Source organism: Gopherus flavomarginatus, chromosome 8, assembly GCF_025201925.1.
Source record: "Gopherus flavomarginatus isolate rGopFla2 chromosome 8, rGopFla2.mat.asm, whole genome shotgun sequence".
In the NCBI taxonomy this organism is placed as follows: domain Eukaryota; kingdom Metazoa; phylum Chordata; order Testudines; family Testudinidae; genus Gopherus; species Gopherus flavomarginatus.
Window position 1 is genome coordinate 82032043 of NC_066624.1, and position 15861 is coordinate 82047903.

The 15861-nt window shown below is 40.5% G+C and overlaps 1 protein-coding gene across 2 annotated transcripts in view; it reads right to left on the bottom strand.

Annotated features, from left to right (window-relative positions):
- Window positions 1-15861, bottom strand: part of XRN1 (5'-3' exoribonuclease 1) — an 86609-nt gene that overhangs the window by 44802 nt on the left and 25946 nt on the right. For both annotated transcript variants that reach the window (XM_050965786.1, XM_050965785.1), the window contains exons 9-20: window positions 15636-15703; window positions 11749-11883; window positions 9750-9819; window positions 9025-9130; window positions 8362-8451; window positions 7727-7883; window positions 7065-7184; window positions 5709-5878; window positions 3058-3178; window positions 2859-2957; window positions 1666-1769; window positions 1026-1157 (exon numbers count right to left, since the gene is read on the bottom strand). In XM_050965786.1, coding sequence (XP_050821743.1) covers window positions 1026-1157; window positions 1666-1769; window positions 2859-2957; window positions 3058-3178; window positions 5709-5878; window positions 7065-7184; window positions 7727-7883; window positions 8362-8451; window positions 9025-9130; window positions 9750-9819; window positions 11749-11883; window positions 15636-15703 — 1372 coding nt within the window. The remainder of the gene's footprint in view (window positions 1-1025; window positions 1158-1665; window positions 1770-2858; window positions 2958-3057; window positions 3179-5708; window positions 5879-7064; window positions 7185-7726; window positions 7884-8361; window positions 8452-9024; window positions 9131-9749; window positions 9820-11748; window positions 11884-15635; window positions 15704-15861) is intronic.

The window sequence follows — 15861 nt, forward strand, 5'->3', positions numbered from 1 at the left end:
CTCTGGGGGATTCCAATATCCAACTAAAAAACTGGCCCAGGGCAAAGGAGGGAGTGGAAGAGCTGCTCACCACTGTACCAAATTTTGACCAGAAACCCCTAGAGCAGATGTATAGGTTGAAAAAACTGCCATCCACACAGAGGCAAAGAAACTGGAAGCAAGCAGGAATTGAGGGTGTGTGGACAGATCATTCGGTTCCAAAATTCTGCTCCACCTCCATGAACTTCAAAGAGAGTAGAGCAGTCCAGACATCAAGAATTGTGGGAGACACTGGGCTCCAGAAAAAAAGGAAAATTTTAAGTTCGATACCAAAGCTGTCGATGTTATTAATCCACCCTGCATGTCAGTATACAATTAATCATCTTGCTGCTGCATGGGCACATGAACCCCATACAGTCGAAAGACCTGTCCAACAGTCCTCCTAGGGACACCTACTGTGCTCCAAAGATCTTCAGAGTGGGATAGGGATCATGAACCCACTTCCCTCTCCACTGTTTACAGCAAATATGCAGTAGGATTCAGTAATTTCTACAGGGAGTTCTGCTGCTGTCGATCCATTCAAATTGCACCACATGCCGGATTCCCTCATATGCCGAGAATGCATGCATTTCTGAAAGCCTTGGGAAGCCCCAGAGCGCAATGAGGATGGAATGAAGCCAGAGTGGTGGAACCTCTGCAAGGATCACTGAATGTTGCTGCAGCTACAGAACGAAAAGTGGGTGTTTCAACTCTTCCTTCAAACAAATAATGGAGGGGATTGGTCAGGAGAATTATTAGTCAACAATGCTAATAAAAAACAGTTCAGTTTATCAAGTTAGATGCCATTTATGGGAGAAGTAATTATTAAGTGACTGTGTTTAATGTTTCACCCCAAATTCTTATCTTTCAACACCCTCATTCATTAGCTTGCCATCTTTTATTATCATGTATGCAACTAGTCTTCTAACTAAATCCATAATGAAGCAACAAAAAGTAGCTGAGTTTTAAACAGTAAAACTACAAAATTTAATTTTTTAACTACTTACTGTTCTGAAATCCCCTGAACATCTTTCAACCAGATGTTCTGTTCTTTCTCTCCAACATATGCCACTTTAGTTGGTGGCACAGTGTTTCCCAGGTAAAGCTTCTGTGTTCCATGTGGCTCTTCCAAATAAAACCTTGAGGATATTATAAGTGTATAATTAACTTCAACAGATAGGTCTGCACTTCACTAATTATTAATGCACTTATTTTAGTTAGAAAATATATTTGCTCTTTTTCAAGTATTGGAAGACTTATAGGATGGTTTCCATTCCACATCAAGAGGCCAGATTCCCCCACACTTGTGAAAAATCTGCATGAGATTCCCCTGGCAGTTTCCCTCAAATTTTTCTGTCCAGGTTTCTGTTTCTCCCATTAGAATAAGCATGGAGTTTGTCCCACAGATCTTGACGGAAGCAATGGAGATCTGTGCCTCCATAGAACTATCCGAGCCCCAAGAACCATGTTAAGTCGTCTAGCTGCTGTCCTGAGATGCTCTGTCCTCTTTTAAATAAGTTATTTAATCAAAGTGTGCTCTGAATCAGTGCTTTTAAAAAAATAGTTTGACTACTGTGTAGCTTTTGGAACATTTGGGAAAGTAAAAGAGTAACATAGGCAGACAACTTTCCATGCAATTGTTCTTACTTAGTTTCTCCATCTGACACAGAAATAACTCTGGCTTCTTCAAGGTGTGGCCAGTTAACAAAAACAGACTTTCCAAGCACCAAACTGGCTACATTTTCTACAGACTGAAAAACAAAAAAGTTACTCTACTTCAGTTATTCCATCAAACAAATAAAATTACTGCAATAAAACATGAAATTAACATGAAAGCATTATTGACTATAATAAAAAAATCTAATTTGAAAGTGGTAGCAGTTTATCTTGTGAACCACAATGAAAAGCCTTAAGAGCTTTTAACACATTCACTTTGGATTGTGATACTTATTGTATACTTACGGAAGCCCACCATCCTCCCCAAGCTTCAAAGCCTGAGCCACTACATCTACACAGCTATTTTTAGTGCAGCAGTGCGAGCCCCATAAGTCCAAGTCTGTGACCCAGGCTAAGAGGTTCACTTTCATGAGCTGTGTAGATACCCTTCCAGTTAGCACTGGAGAGAGTAACTTCCAATATTTTAAAACTGGGACAAAATCCAAACCCTCCAACAGATTCCCACTACCCAAGGACATTTAATCACATTTCCTCCCTCCTCCACCCTTTATTTAATCTCTTTTACTATTGACTACAGTGCCTTTTATTAAAGATTTTTCTTTGAGCTTATATAGGTAACCATCTCCAAATGCACACAGAAACCTGTCATGAGACTACTTGAAGAAGTAGTAGAAAAGAGAAGGCAATGGTCTGAGCCTGGGACTGAGACACAAGAACCCCAGGAGTTGTAATTCCAGCTTCTCTAGTGATTTGTTCTCTGGCCTTGGGCATGTAACAGCCTCTGTGTGCCTCACCGTTTCTCCGTCTGTACAAACGCAAGGGAAACTTATTTACCTCATAGGTTGTTTTGCAAAAATTAGAGTGCAACACATTTATGCAAAGCTCCATGTGTAAGCCAAGCATTACTGCTTGCCTAACAAGGACTGAACAAAATTATACCAAGTATCTTGGTAACAATTTAAATCGGTTACTTAACACACGGGGCTGCCTATGAGAGGTGGTCCCTAGGGCAGGTTTCACTGTATGTATTTTTCTCCTTTGATTTTTTCCTATGATAACACAACACAGAAGGTGATAAAAAACCCTAACCTTAACTTCTCATTAGGCATATATAACTAATATAGTGCATAATTAAGATAGTCATTAGAAAGAGAGACAGTTACCTGCTCTTTTGAATCCTTGTCACATATGATTTCTAACAGCATATTCTCACCATGGCTGCTCTGCTGGAATACTTGTACCCCACTTTTTTTAAGATAGAACTAGATGAGAGAAAGACAGCACACAAAACCTACGTCAAATCGTTCCCTAATAATTCATGAAATAGTTGGGGTGAAATGCCAAAGTATAGTGATCATTTACCTTATGTGCAATGTGTTTTAGAGTGGGAAACCCACAAAAATACAATGCACTCTTGTTAACTTTAGTTATCTTATTGTGGGTTATTTCTACATGCCAGGCATCCAAAGATACTGTTTTATACCTAGAAAATAAAAATATTAATAAAAACAACGTATTTACTAAAACAGCTTCAACAAAGAATATCATGATATCAAGGATAAGTTAGCTCTCAACATGTATACTGGAGAAAACTGCTTTCAAACTCTTCCTAAAAAACTCTCTCTTTAAACATGATCTCATGTCCTTCATGGATAATTAAAGCCAGTAAAGAGATGTTAATAATCATAATAAAAAATTAGCTTCTTTGTTGAGCCATTTGCCAGTCATGCTTAAACAAGCAGTGGTTAGACCCATGTCCAAGAAACCATTTTTGGAAATTAATAACCTCAGTAATTGCCATCATCTCTGACTTTTAGAAAAGGTTATTAAGAAGTGATGATGAGTTAATTCGAGCAATTTCTCTGAATCTTATCAAGTTGGGATTGTATTTGACTATGACTGGAACAAAGACGGTTATCCATGGATTATCTACTTCTAACAATAGACAAGGGTATGGAATTCATGCCGATTTTATTAGATCTACTAATAGCTTTTAATTTAATTAACCATGATGCATGGACAACAAGCCTGCAGGATTTTGTACTAGTCCTTCAATGGGTGTGTGCACACAATGACGTCCCATAAAGTATTGTTGGGCAACTAAAAGCCTCCCTATAGGCCCTCACTTGTGGAGTCCAATCTTGTTATCCCACCTTTTCAATGAAAGGTGCTAGGAGAGTGAGACTGAGTTCTGTGTCATTGATATATTCAGCTGTGTTGACTGCTCATCAACTAGAGAGGTTACTGGCTCATTTCTTTCTCTGTGCAGACTAAAATAGAGATATGGATGAAAGGCAGCTTGCCATGACTCAGTTCAGATAAAACTGAAGTAGAAATAGGAGCAATAGGAGTAAACAATATATACATACTTTACAGAGTGTGTAATACTTGCTTTTTAACTAAATATTTTACAGACTCAAAGTCTTATTAGAGTCATCGTTATTGCAAAATTCTAAGATAGTAAAGGTGGCACACGGTATCTTTCATCATCTAAGGATCTTCATTCCTCTCTAATTGGAACCTTACAATAATACTGCCCTGCCTTCACTACCTCCAAGCTAGACTATTGCAAAATATTTTTCTTAGGGCTATCCTTGAAGATAACCTAGAATAGGGGTCAGCAACCTGCAGCATGCGAGCCGATTTTTAATGATATGCTGCTACCTGCCGCCTGCCAGGGTCCAGGCCCCACTCAGCCCCTCCGCCCACCGCTCTCTCCTGCAGGGACAGGAGGCAGAAGCTTGGTCCTGACAGTAGCCAAGTTCCCCCTTCCCCCCTTCTTCCCCCAGCGTGCTGCTTTCCTCTCCCATCTCCTCTCCTTCCCTGCACTGATCAGCTGATCGTCCTTGCGATGGCCGGGGGGGAAGCAGAGCCGCAGCATACTTGCTGCTCCAGGGAGGACACAGAGATGAGGTGGGGACAGATTGGGCCCTAGGGAAAGAGGTAGAATTGGGCATATTCCATCCAGCCCCCTGCCATGAGCGGCTCATGGTAGGGTGCTGGGAGCATCCCCATGAGCTGAGCACCCCAGCCCTCTGCCCTGACCCTCCACACACACTCAGCCTTCTGCCCTGCACCCCCCAGCCCTCTGCCCTGACCCTTGAACCCCCCCACCACACCCCAGCCCTCTGCCCTGATCCCTGAACCCCCCCACCACACCCCAGCCCTCTGCCTGATCCCTGAACCCCCCTCCAACACCCCAGCCTTCTGCCTTGAACACCCTCCCTCAGCCCTGACCCCTGAACTCCCCTCCCAGGTCTGGGGTCCCAGCCGCAGGCCCTGCTTAGCCCACTGCCAGCCTAGGTGAATAGAACCCCAGGCTGGTGGCGTAAGATCAGCATTTTAATTTAATTTTACAAGACGCTTCTCAAGCATTTTGAAAACCTTTTTTACTTTACATACAATAGTTTCGTTATATAATATAAACTTATAGAAAGAGACCTTCTAAAAAGGTTAAAATGTATTACCAGCACTCAAAACCTTAAATTAGAGTGAAAAAATGAAGACTCAGCACACCACTTCTGAAAGGTTGCCGACCCCTGCTCTAGTGCTTTAGAACTGGTCTGCTGAGGAACTGCCTCTACCCATGTATTTACATCATTCTCCTCACAGGCCTCACCATATACCTCATTGTCACAGTTGAGATTCTCTGGGATGCTCTTGAGGTCATATCCTGGGTCTGACCTTCATAAGACTGGTAGCAAGGCTCTTGGAGCATCCCATCTCGGGAATCTGCTTTCCTTAGTGCATTGAGAGTCACCAAACCTGCAGACCACTGTGTAAGGCATGTGGTTTAGTGTCTGGTTAATTTGTTTTGCAAAATGTGACTGCTCTGGCTTTTAGCAACTATGATTATCATCATTCATCGTGGGCAGCACAATTGTCTGTTTTTACTGTTTCTGTATCATTTGATGCTGTGACTAAAATGCTAGGAAAAAATATCAAAATTCTAAAAACAGGTTATCCAAATATTTTTTGGTTGATCCACTACAGAATAATTACTACAGAATTACCTGGTGTGGCATCTTTGTATAGTAGGGAACTTCTCTGGCCACGGTGACAGGTATTTGAACTCTGTGTCTTTGTCATACCAATACATTAGGCACTCACTGTGAGTATTTCTTCGCTTCTCATCTTCTGATAGGCACTTGTTGCAAGATTCCATGGCTTGCAGCAATCGTTTCTAAATTAAAAATTCTACTGGTAGTTAATTTTTTTATTAAATTAAGTATTTTAAAACTCATGGTCAAAGTGAGATGAGCAATCAAAAATATTTCAAAGGAAAAAAGTATAATCTTCCTGACTCAAGCTTCCCACTCTACTTAAAAACTGCATCTGCTATTCAAGTCAATCATCCCAGCCTTCTCACTTCAAGAATTTATCTCCAAGGCAGGTGGATATCTGCACTTTGCTGGCCAACATAACTAGTGGATAAGTGCTTCCTGCTTTTTATCCTGCTCCCATCTAGAACAAAATAAAATGATTAACTTGTAATCTGTCTGGGGCATGAAAATTGGACACAAATTTGCCATAATGTAAAATTCACTTCATCCTCTTCCAGTTGAAATTTAACATACATAACAAAACCCTAACAGACTCTGTTGGATAATGCCAGGTAACAGGCTGTGTAACAGAAATCGTGTAATGACTACGACAGATGCAGATACTTATATGTATAATCATTATATTCCCCTAGGTCTTCCATGTAATAGTTCCCATGTGAACAGTTATCTGCTCCCCATATCTCAGAAACTCATCAAGGCCCCTAATCGTGCTCTGACAACCATGCAAAGCCCCCAGTTCTCAGTGCAGGACCTGAGCCTTCATGACTCTACTCTGCTTCTTTCTCTACTTATTATTTTCCTTTCTGGGTATTCCTGTTATTATGATAACTTCTTTCATTCTTTGACTGACTCAATCTTAATTTCATACAAACTGATATACTGTCAATCGTTACCTTGTACGCAAAAGAAAAAAAAACTTGATCATTTTATTTCTTTTACCTTTGCTTTAAAAATAATGACAAAAGCTTTGAACCAAACTGAAATTTAAATAGTTCCCTTTAAAGTCTTCTGCCAATTACCGTTTGTCAACAAATCAGAGAAAGCCAATTCTTCAAGTTTAAATTACCACTCCTTCCAAAGTGAAGGTTGCTTGTAGAAATGTTACTACCAGTCTTCTGAATTAAGAACATTATATTTTAAACTTTAAGGTTAACTGTGAATTTCCAGGCAATATGTTTACATTTTTCAATGTCCTAATAGTCATATGCCTATTTAAACTTATTTTTTACAATCTTAACTGTAACTTATGCAAGAGTTTGTCTGGGTTTGGTTACACATTTTTTTCCATGAGTTGAAAGCACTCACCTCATCAATAAATGGGATTAATACTACTGCTTCCCATTCTTGCTGTTTTCCATTTAAGTCTGTTTTAAAGTCTGGAGGATAGTATTCTATGATTGGAGAATCTTCGCTAGTCATCAAATGCTAGAAAATCAGAAAGCAATACAACAGGTGAATTCAGTCTGGCTATACTTTCATAGACAATTTAAGATTCAGTCTAGGATGACAAAACAGGTTACGCATGCTGTTAATTCAAAGTAAAGGCTAAACTGGAATGAACTGATAGTTTAACTGCCTCATTCAGAAATTACACAGTGCATCCAAAGATTGTATTAGAATAATTTAGTAAATTTTATGCTTTAAAAATCATATAATTACAATCTAAATGTCAAGCTCAGTTTGACAACAGGAACAGAAAAGACAGAAGAAAGTTTCTTATTTAAAAAATAATAGGTATACCAAACCCCCTCTAGAACGTGGGGTTCGGGATCCATGCGTGATCCCGCATTAATGTGGGAACCAGTTATAGCGGGGACCACCTTACCATGGATTCCAATGATGGTAATTAAATTTGAGATCCATGCGCAGTCCCGCGCTATAACCGGATTCGCACTATACGGACGCGCGTTCTAGCGCGGGTCCGTAGTATATGATAAAACTGGTAAAAATCAAATTATAAAGCCTACCTCGTAGCATTTAGGTAGCAGATCTTTGCTAGCTGCTGGAAGTACTGCAAGAAGCTGTTCAAATGGCATGAAAGGTTTTCCTAACTCAAACTGGATTTTGAGTTTACTGATATTGCGAATGTCTGATAGGTAAGGTGCATAATGATAAGGGTAATACCTATAGAAGAAAAAAAAAAGTAATTTGAGTTAATTTCAATACTGCAACATACACAGTGCAGAAGCAAACATACATACATTAAATCAGGGGTTGGCAACCTTTCAGAAGTGGTGTGCTGAGTCTTCATTTATTCACTCTAATTTAAGGTTTCGCGTGCCAGTAATACATTTTAATGTTTTTAGAAGGTCTCTTTCTATAAGTCTATAATGTAAAACTAAACCATTGTTGTATGTACAGTAAATAAGGTTTTTAAAATGTTTAAGAAGCTTCATTTAAAATTAAATTAAAATGCAGAGCCCCTGGACCGGTGGCCAGGACCCGGGTAGTGTGAGTGCCACTGAAAATCAGCTCGCATGCCGCCTTCGGCATGCGTGCCATAGGTTGTCTAACCCTGCATTAAATGATGTCAATATATTACTCAAAGTTCAGTTGATCCCAACACAACTCAGGATCTCTCATCTGACATTCATTCACTTACCAGCTCCATGACTGAACCCCATGGTAGTAATAGTGCAAAATCCACTGTATTGCCTGGACATAACATTCAGCCTGATCAGCCAGGAAGTCACTTAAAAGAGAAAGAAATGTTACGTATTGATTTTTTTCCTTCTTTATTTCCTTTTTACTAATATATGATTCAAGGGAAAGCTTCTTGAGCCATTAGCAACTACAAGGTCTTCTGGAGTCATATCAAAGGACCTTCCTTCTGGCACAGGAGGGCATATCATGGCAAACTTCTTCGTTGATTAATACCTCTGGCTGATATGAAAATAAGTGTCATGGCTATATTTTAATACCAAGAACTCCTTTCCTGAGGACTGGATATGCTGCCTTAGATTCCAGATACTGAGGTTATGTCAACATACAATTAGACACCTGCAGCTGGCCTGTGTAAGCTGACTTGGGCTCGTGAGGCTTGGGCTAAGGGGCTGTTTAACTGAGGTGTAGGAGTCTGGGCCTGGGCTAGAACTCGGGCTCTAGGAATCTGCAGATGGGGGGGTTCCAGAGCTTAGGCAATTAAACAGCCCCTTAGCCTGAGCTCCATAAGCCCCTGTCAGATTTTTAAGTGCAGTGTAGATATATCTTAAGAGACTTGACTTCAGTATTTTAAAAAGTGAAAGCAAGCTCAGTATAGACTTACTCTGAAACTACTTCCACACCCATCTTAGTCATATAATACGTTCTCTTGTATTGCCTGAACTCAGTCTCAAACAGGTCTTCATCTTCTTGTTCATCTTCCAATGCATCTGAAATGAAACCAATAAAGAGACTGGATTAACATTCATTTCTTAGCCAAAAGATTTCAGACTGTTCAGTGTTGACATTGTTACTGTAGTTTTATTCCTGAATTCACAGTTGAGGAGAAATATTCCTTTCTGTACAGGAAGAGAACAAACAATAAAACATGTACCATTCAATCCAAAACTTTACTGGATTAAGAGACTGCAAATGGTCAAAAGTTGTAAAAGTTATACAATTTGCTTTGTGACAAAAAAAGTATGGGAGCAGGCTAAATGCTGTCAGAAAATAATAATCTGCACAGATTTAACAGTGACTTCTAATATCACTAAAAATTCATTGTTTTTTTTATAAACTGACCAATATATTTCAATTTATAAATGAAAAAAATTACATATCCGATGTAGGTGCTTTGGACTAGTTTTAAAACACAAATGCACAAGCAAAAAAGTAAAACCATTATTTCTGGCCTCACCCACATAGGTTACTAGGAAAAAATATATTGCTGTTATTTTTGTAAGTTGTATTTGTTTGCATTTCCTTACCAATTCACAATTGGTTTCTCAAATATTTGTACAGATCATCAGGGTTCTGCTGTACATATTCTGTATAATACTGTGCACTTACTTTTAGAAGAAGTCATAATTCCATCCTCAGTTTTCTCTAGAGCAGCCAAACACATGGAGTTTTCCTGAATCTATTAAAATTATGAATTCACAGTTGAGATAAACAAAATAAGAAATACACAGCAATATGTGGGTAACATAACACATTACCATTTAATGTGCAACTTAAAACTAAGATGCTGAAGTAATTTTTTACTTTATAAAACAAACGCCAAAAGAGTTGCACTTGTTTTGTCCTATTTTTCAAAAATACTTTATATATACATAAATACACACACTTTTTTTTTAAAAAGGAACAATGAGAAACAAAACCTTTAAATATTGTTTAATATCTGTGTCTGATTAAAAAGCCTCTAAAAAAGTGGGGGCAGATGGAATTTATGTGATCACATTGGCCAATTATTGTCTTCATTTGGGTGCTACATTTTTCTTCACTAAGGGTACGTCTACACTACCCGCCGGATCGGGTAGTGATCGATCTATTGGGGATCGATTTATTGCGTGTAGTGCAGACGCGATAAATTAATCCCCGATCGCTCTCCCGTCGACTGCTGAACTCCAACAGTGCGAGAGGCGGAAGCAAAGTCGACAGGGGAGCCATGGCTGTTGAGCCAGTGCCACAAGGACGCAAAGTAAGTAATTTTAATTCGATCCAAGATATGTCGACTTCAGCTATGCTATTCTTGTAGCTGAAGTTGCGTATCTTAGATAGATCCCCGCCCCCCTAAGCGTAGCCCAGGCCTTATAGTAGGTGCCTGCTACATCATCAGCCCCTAATCTAGCCACTTCTCCACAGTAGCTGTGAAATTAGCCTTCTGAGCAGCTGTCACTGACATTTTATGGATCAATCAAAAAGGTTATCTACTACTGTACAGCTACCCTCCACATCTATGACAGATGAGAAAGTATCCAAGAGTGCAGCTAGTCATATTAAAACATATGCATTTTAAAGCATATGTCTTACTCTTACAAAACTGAAACAGTACTAGTGAGTGGCAGAGTTAAGTACACTGATGGAGTTAATCGCAGCTGAGTTTCATGCTGCTGCTACTACTGCCAGTACTACAGCCACTGGAAAAATGCCACTGTGCAGAAATAAGCCCACGTCCAGACTACCCTGCCGTATCGGCGGGTTAAAATCGATTGCTCGGGGATCGATATATTGCGTCTAGTCTAGACGCGATATATCGATCCCCGAGCGCGCTTACATCGATTCTGGAACTCCATCAACCCGAACGGAGTTCCGGAATCGACACGGAGAGCCGCGGACATCGATCCCGCGCCGTCTGGACGGGTGAGTAATTCGATCTTAGATATTCGACTTCAGCTACGTTATTCACGTAGCTGAAGTTGCGTATCTAAGATCGATTTTCCTCCCCTAGTCTGGACGAGGCCTAAGAGTGGTCCACTTCTGCTGCTGAAGGCATATAGGAGAGGCAGACAGAATGGAAAATAGGAGTTGAGAGGATGGGGATATAGACAAAAATAGAGGAAAGGGTTAGTGCAAGAGAAAGAAGGTAATACCTTTTAAGTGACTTTAAAACAGTATTGTCATTTTGATGTAAAATCTAAGATATCAGCTCTGATGGAGCAAGCTATTTACTTAATCAGCATCAAACATCTGACTGACACACCCATCTTCTGAGCTGCCAAGACTAGCTTTCATAGTATGACTTCTCCCTCTGAATTATGTTCCATAGCAGCTGATGGAAAGAGACACTGATTTCTATCTTTTATTTTTTTTTAAAAAAAAGTATGTGCTTAATCTGAGAAAAATGGCAATGGAAAGTGCGTATGAATGTGCAAGTATGTGTAAGACAGATATATCGCTCAACAAATATTAAAGTTTTCCATCATTTCTGATTTCTAAAAAGCCAGAAATAAAAAATATAAAATACCACATTTAACAGTTTGAGATTTTAAAAATAATTAAACAGATCTTTATTCATATGTTTTGACAAATAGCTGCATTTTCAGAGCTGTACATTTAAAATACCAACCTTCTGTTTCTTTTGCTTATGGCTTCTTGCTTCTTCTGCTGCGATACCAGCTGCCTCATTGAGGTATTTATTGCCTACTTTGCTTTCAAACCATTTTAGGTCTACAAAGACTTCGCTGAAGTGTTCACGATCAAACTGTGTACAGAGATTAAAGTAAATTTAGAACAATTATTTTAAAGGCAATGTACACTATTGCTGAATGAACACTGTAGCATATGAAACAGAAAATGCAAGCCATTTTTGTCATCTGTAAAAGCTGCATTGGATTACATAAAATGTTATCTGCACATGAATGTTTAACCCACGAGCAGAGGCAGTCTAACATGAACCACCTCTTATTGTAGAGGCAGAAAATGTATATTGAAAATCTACTTTTTCTTTTTTTGTAACCTGAAACAGTTTAAAGAGATTAGATGATTTTTAAATTATATTATCCATCCTACAATATCACAGAATCACAGAACTGGAAGGGACCTCAAGAGGTCTTCTAGTCCAGTCCCCTGCACTCAAGGCAGCACTAAGTATTATCTAGACAAGTGGTTTCCAACCTTCTTACACCCAAGATCACTTTTTGAATTTAAGAGCAACCCAGGATCTACCCTGCATCTTCCCCAAAGCCCTGCCCCACTCACTCCACCCCTCCCCATCCCTCACTCACTGGGCTGGGGTAGGAGGTTGGGCCTCAGGAGGGGGTGCGGGCTTTGGACTGGAGCTGGGGGGTTCACAGTGTGGGAGGGGGCTCTGGGCTGAGCCTGGGGCAGGGCATTGGGGTGCAGGAGGGATGAGGGGTGCAAGCTCTGGGAGGGAGTTTGGGTGCAGGAGGAGGCTCTGAACTGGGGCAGAGCGTTGGAGTGCAGAAAGTGGTATGGGGTGCTGGCTCTAGGAGGGGGGTCAGGGCTGGGGCTTGGGTTGCAGGAGGGGGCTCAGGTGCAGCCTCCCGCCAGGCAGCACTTACCTCCGGCAGCTCCTGGTTGGTGGTGCAGCGCGGCTGCTGCTAAGGCAGGCTCCCTGTCTACCCCAGCCCCACGCCACTCCCAGAAGGGGCCAACGTGCCCCTGCAGCCCTTGGGGGTGGCATGTGGCTCTGCTCGCTGCCTCTCCCTGAAAGCACCACCCCCGCACCTCCCATTGGCCACAGTTCTTCATTTCTGGCCAATGGGAACTGCAGGGGTGGTGACTGCATGGAGGAGCAGCACACGGAGGGAGACACACCCCGCCCTCCGGGGCTGGGATGGCCGCTTCCAGTTGTGCATGGAGCAGGCAAGGAGCCTGTCTTAGTGGCAGCTCCACTGTGCTGCCGGAGATCTCAATCAACTGGGAGATCCTCTAGGATAAATAAATAATAATATATGGAGATATACCTATCACATAGAACTGGAAGGGACCCTGAAAGGTCATCGAGTCCAGCCCTCTGCTTTCACTAGCAGGACCAAGTACTGAATTTGCCCCAGATCCCTAAGTGGCACCCTCAAGGACTGAATTTACAACCCTAGGTTTAGAAGGCCAATGCTGTCTAATCTGCTTTTAAAAATCTCCAGTGACGTAGATTCCACAACCTCCCTAGGCAATTTATTCCAGTGCTTAACCACCCTGACAGTTAGGAAGTTTTTCCTAATTTCTAACCTAAATGACTTTGCTGAAATGTAACCCTGTTGCTTCTTGTCCTATCCTCAAAAGTTAAAGAGAACAATTTTTCTCTCTCCTCCTTGTAACAACCTTTTATGTACTTGAAAACTTATGTTCTCCCTCTGTCTTCTCTTCTCCGGACTAAACAACCCTATTATTTTAATCTCACCTCATAGGTCATGTTTTCTAGACCTTAATTTTTTTTTTTCTTCTCTAGACTCTCTCTAATTTGTCTACATCTTTCCTGAAATGTGAAGCCCAAAACTGGACACACTACTCCCATTGAGGCCTAATTAATGTGGAGTAGAGTATAGGGAGGTAAAATACTAAATGGTTAAACAGTTAAAACATGAGTCTTACCGGTTAACTGACCCTAACCGTTAGCCCCCAGCCACGGGCCATCTGTATGGGCCATCGAGCCCCAGCCATGCAGGCCAGCCAGCCATGCCGGGCTGGCCGGAGCAGCTCCATCTGCAGAGCCCTCAGCCCCTCTCCCTTTAATCAGTTAACCATTTAAATAACATAATTTTAATAGTTTAAATGGTTAACTTTTTAAACGAATATTACATCTCTAGCAAAGCAGCAGAATTACTTCTTGTGTCCTGCTTACAACACTCCTGCAATGACATCCTAGAATGATGTTTGCCTTTTTTTAACAAGTTTTCCACTGTTGACTCATATTTAGCTTGTGATCCACTGTGACACCCAGATCCCTTTCTGCAGTACTCCTTCCTAGAAAGTCATTTCCCATTTTGTATGTGTGCAACTGATTGTTCCTTCCTAAGTGGAGTACTTTGCATTTGTCTTTATTGAATTTCATCTTATTTACTTTAGATCATTTCTCCAGTTTGTCCAGATCATTTTGAATTTTAATCCTAACCTCCAAAGCACTTGCAACCCCTCCCAGCTTAGTATTGCCCACAAACTTTGTAAGTATACCCTCTAAGCCATTATCTAAATCACTGATGAAGATATTGAACGGAACCAGACACAGGACCAATCCGTGCAGGACCCCACTCGACATGCCCTTATGCTTTATCAGTATGAACCAGTGATAGCTCTGGGAATGTTTTTTCAACCAGTTACGCACCAACTTTATAGTAGCTCCATCTAGGTTGTATTTCCCTAGTTTGTTTATGAGAAGCTCATGCAAGACAGTATCAAAAGCTTTACTAAAGTCAAGATATACTACATGTACCACTTCCCTCCTATCCACAAGGCTTGTTACCCTGTCAAAGAAAGCTATTAGGTTGGGCTGACACAATTTGTTTTTGACAATTCCATGCTATTATTTATCACCTTATTATCTTCTAGGTGTCTGCAAACTGATTGCTTAATTATTTGCTCCATAATTTTTCTGAGCACTGAAGTGAAGATGATTGGTCTGTAATTCCCCAGGATGTCCTTATTCCTCTTTTTATAGATTGGCACTATACTTTCCCTTTTCCAGTCCTCTGGAATCTCATCCATGTGAGATAATGTACCATCTTATGTCTAGGTACATTATAGAATGTCAATGTTTTTGGGTCAAATGTTCATGTGCAGATAACACCTTATCCACATTGATATGCCTTTTGTCACTTCTAGGACAGATTACTGTAATGTATCCTAATGGGGCTGGCCCTTGAAAGCCACCCGGATTGCTTCAGCTAGTGCAGTCTGCTGCTGCCCATCTTTGTGAGCATCTAACACTTCCATATTCTAAACTGATTCCTTCATTTCATTTCAGGTGCAATATAAGATAACGGTTATAATCTAAAACCAATTACTTAATTTCCTGCTTCTCTCCCCAAAATCTATTATGACAATCAGATCAGATGGCAATTGGTTGGACTGTGCGACAAAAGTGCAACTGGCAGCAGGGACCTCAGCTACAGAATTTGCTCCATCTAACGGTTCATCAGAGCTAGAGCATGGTGCTTTCCTGGCTAAAGTTCAAGGCATATCTAAATAAGGCTTTTATGTAAAACTGAGGGACAGATCCTCAACTAATATAAATTTCCATAGAGTCATTCTGTAAAAGATTCAGGGGCAGATTCTTAGCTGATGCCAATTGTCAAGAGTTCTATAGATTTAATCTTCTATGGAGCAGTGAGATAGATCCTTGGGTGAATACATTTCAGCTTTTGCCCAAAATAGGAGGCTTGAACTCGCTATGAAGACTGTATTTTGATTGCGTATTTTTAAAAGTATGAGGCACTCAGACACTATAGTGATGGGCAGCCCTATAACATATACACAATACAAATATAGGTTACTTACATCTGATAATTTTGTAAGATATTTCTCAAAGCGTTGTAAGTTCAGATGCCCACTTTCATTAATGTAGCCTATTGGGGGGAAAATCATGTATGTATTTAAAGACTTACATTAAAGTTCTATGTGCAATAATACCTCCCTTTCTAGACACCCAATAAAATCTTCTCCAGTAAAATTGCAAAGCTTTCTAACACATCATATACAGTCTGCTGAGGATGTCAATCAAATC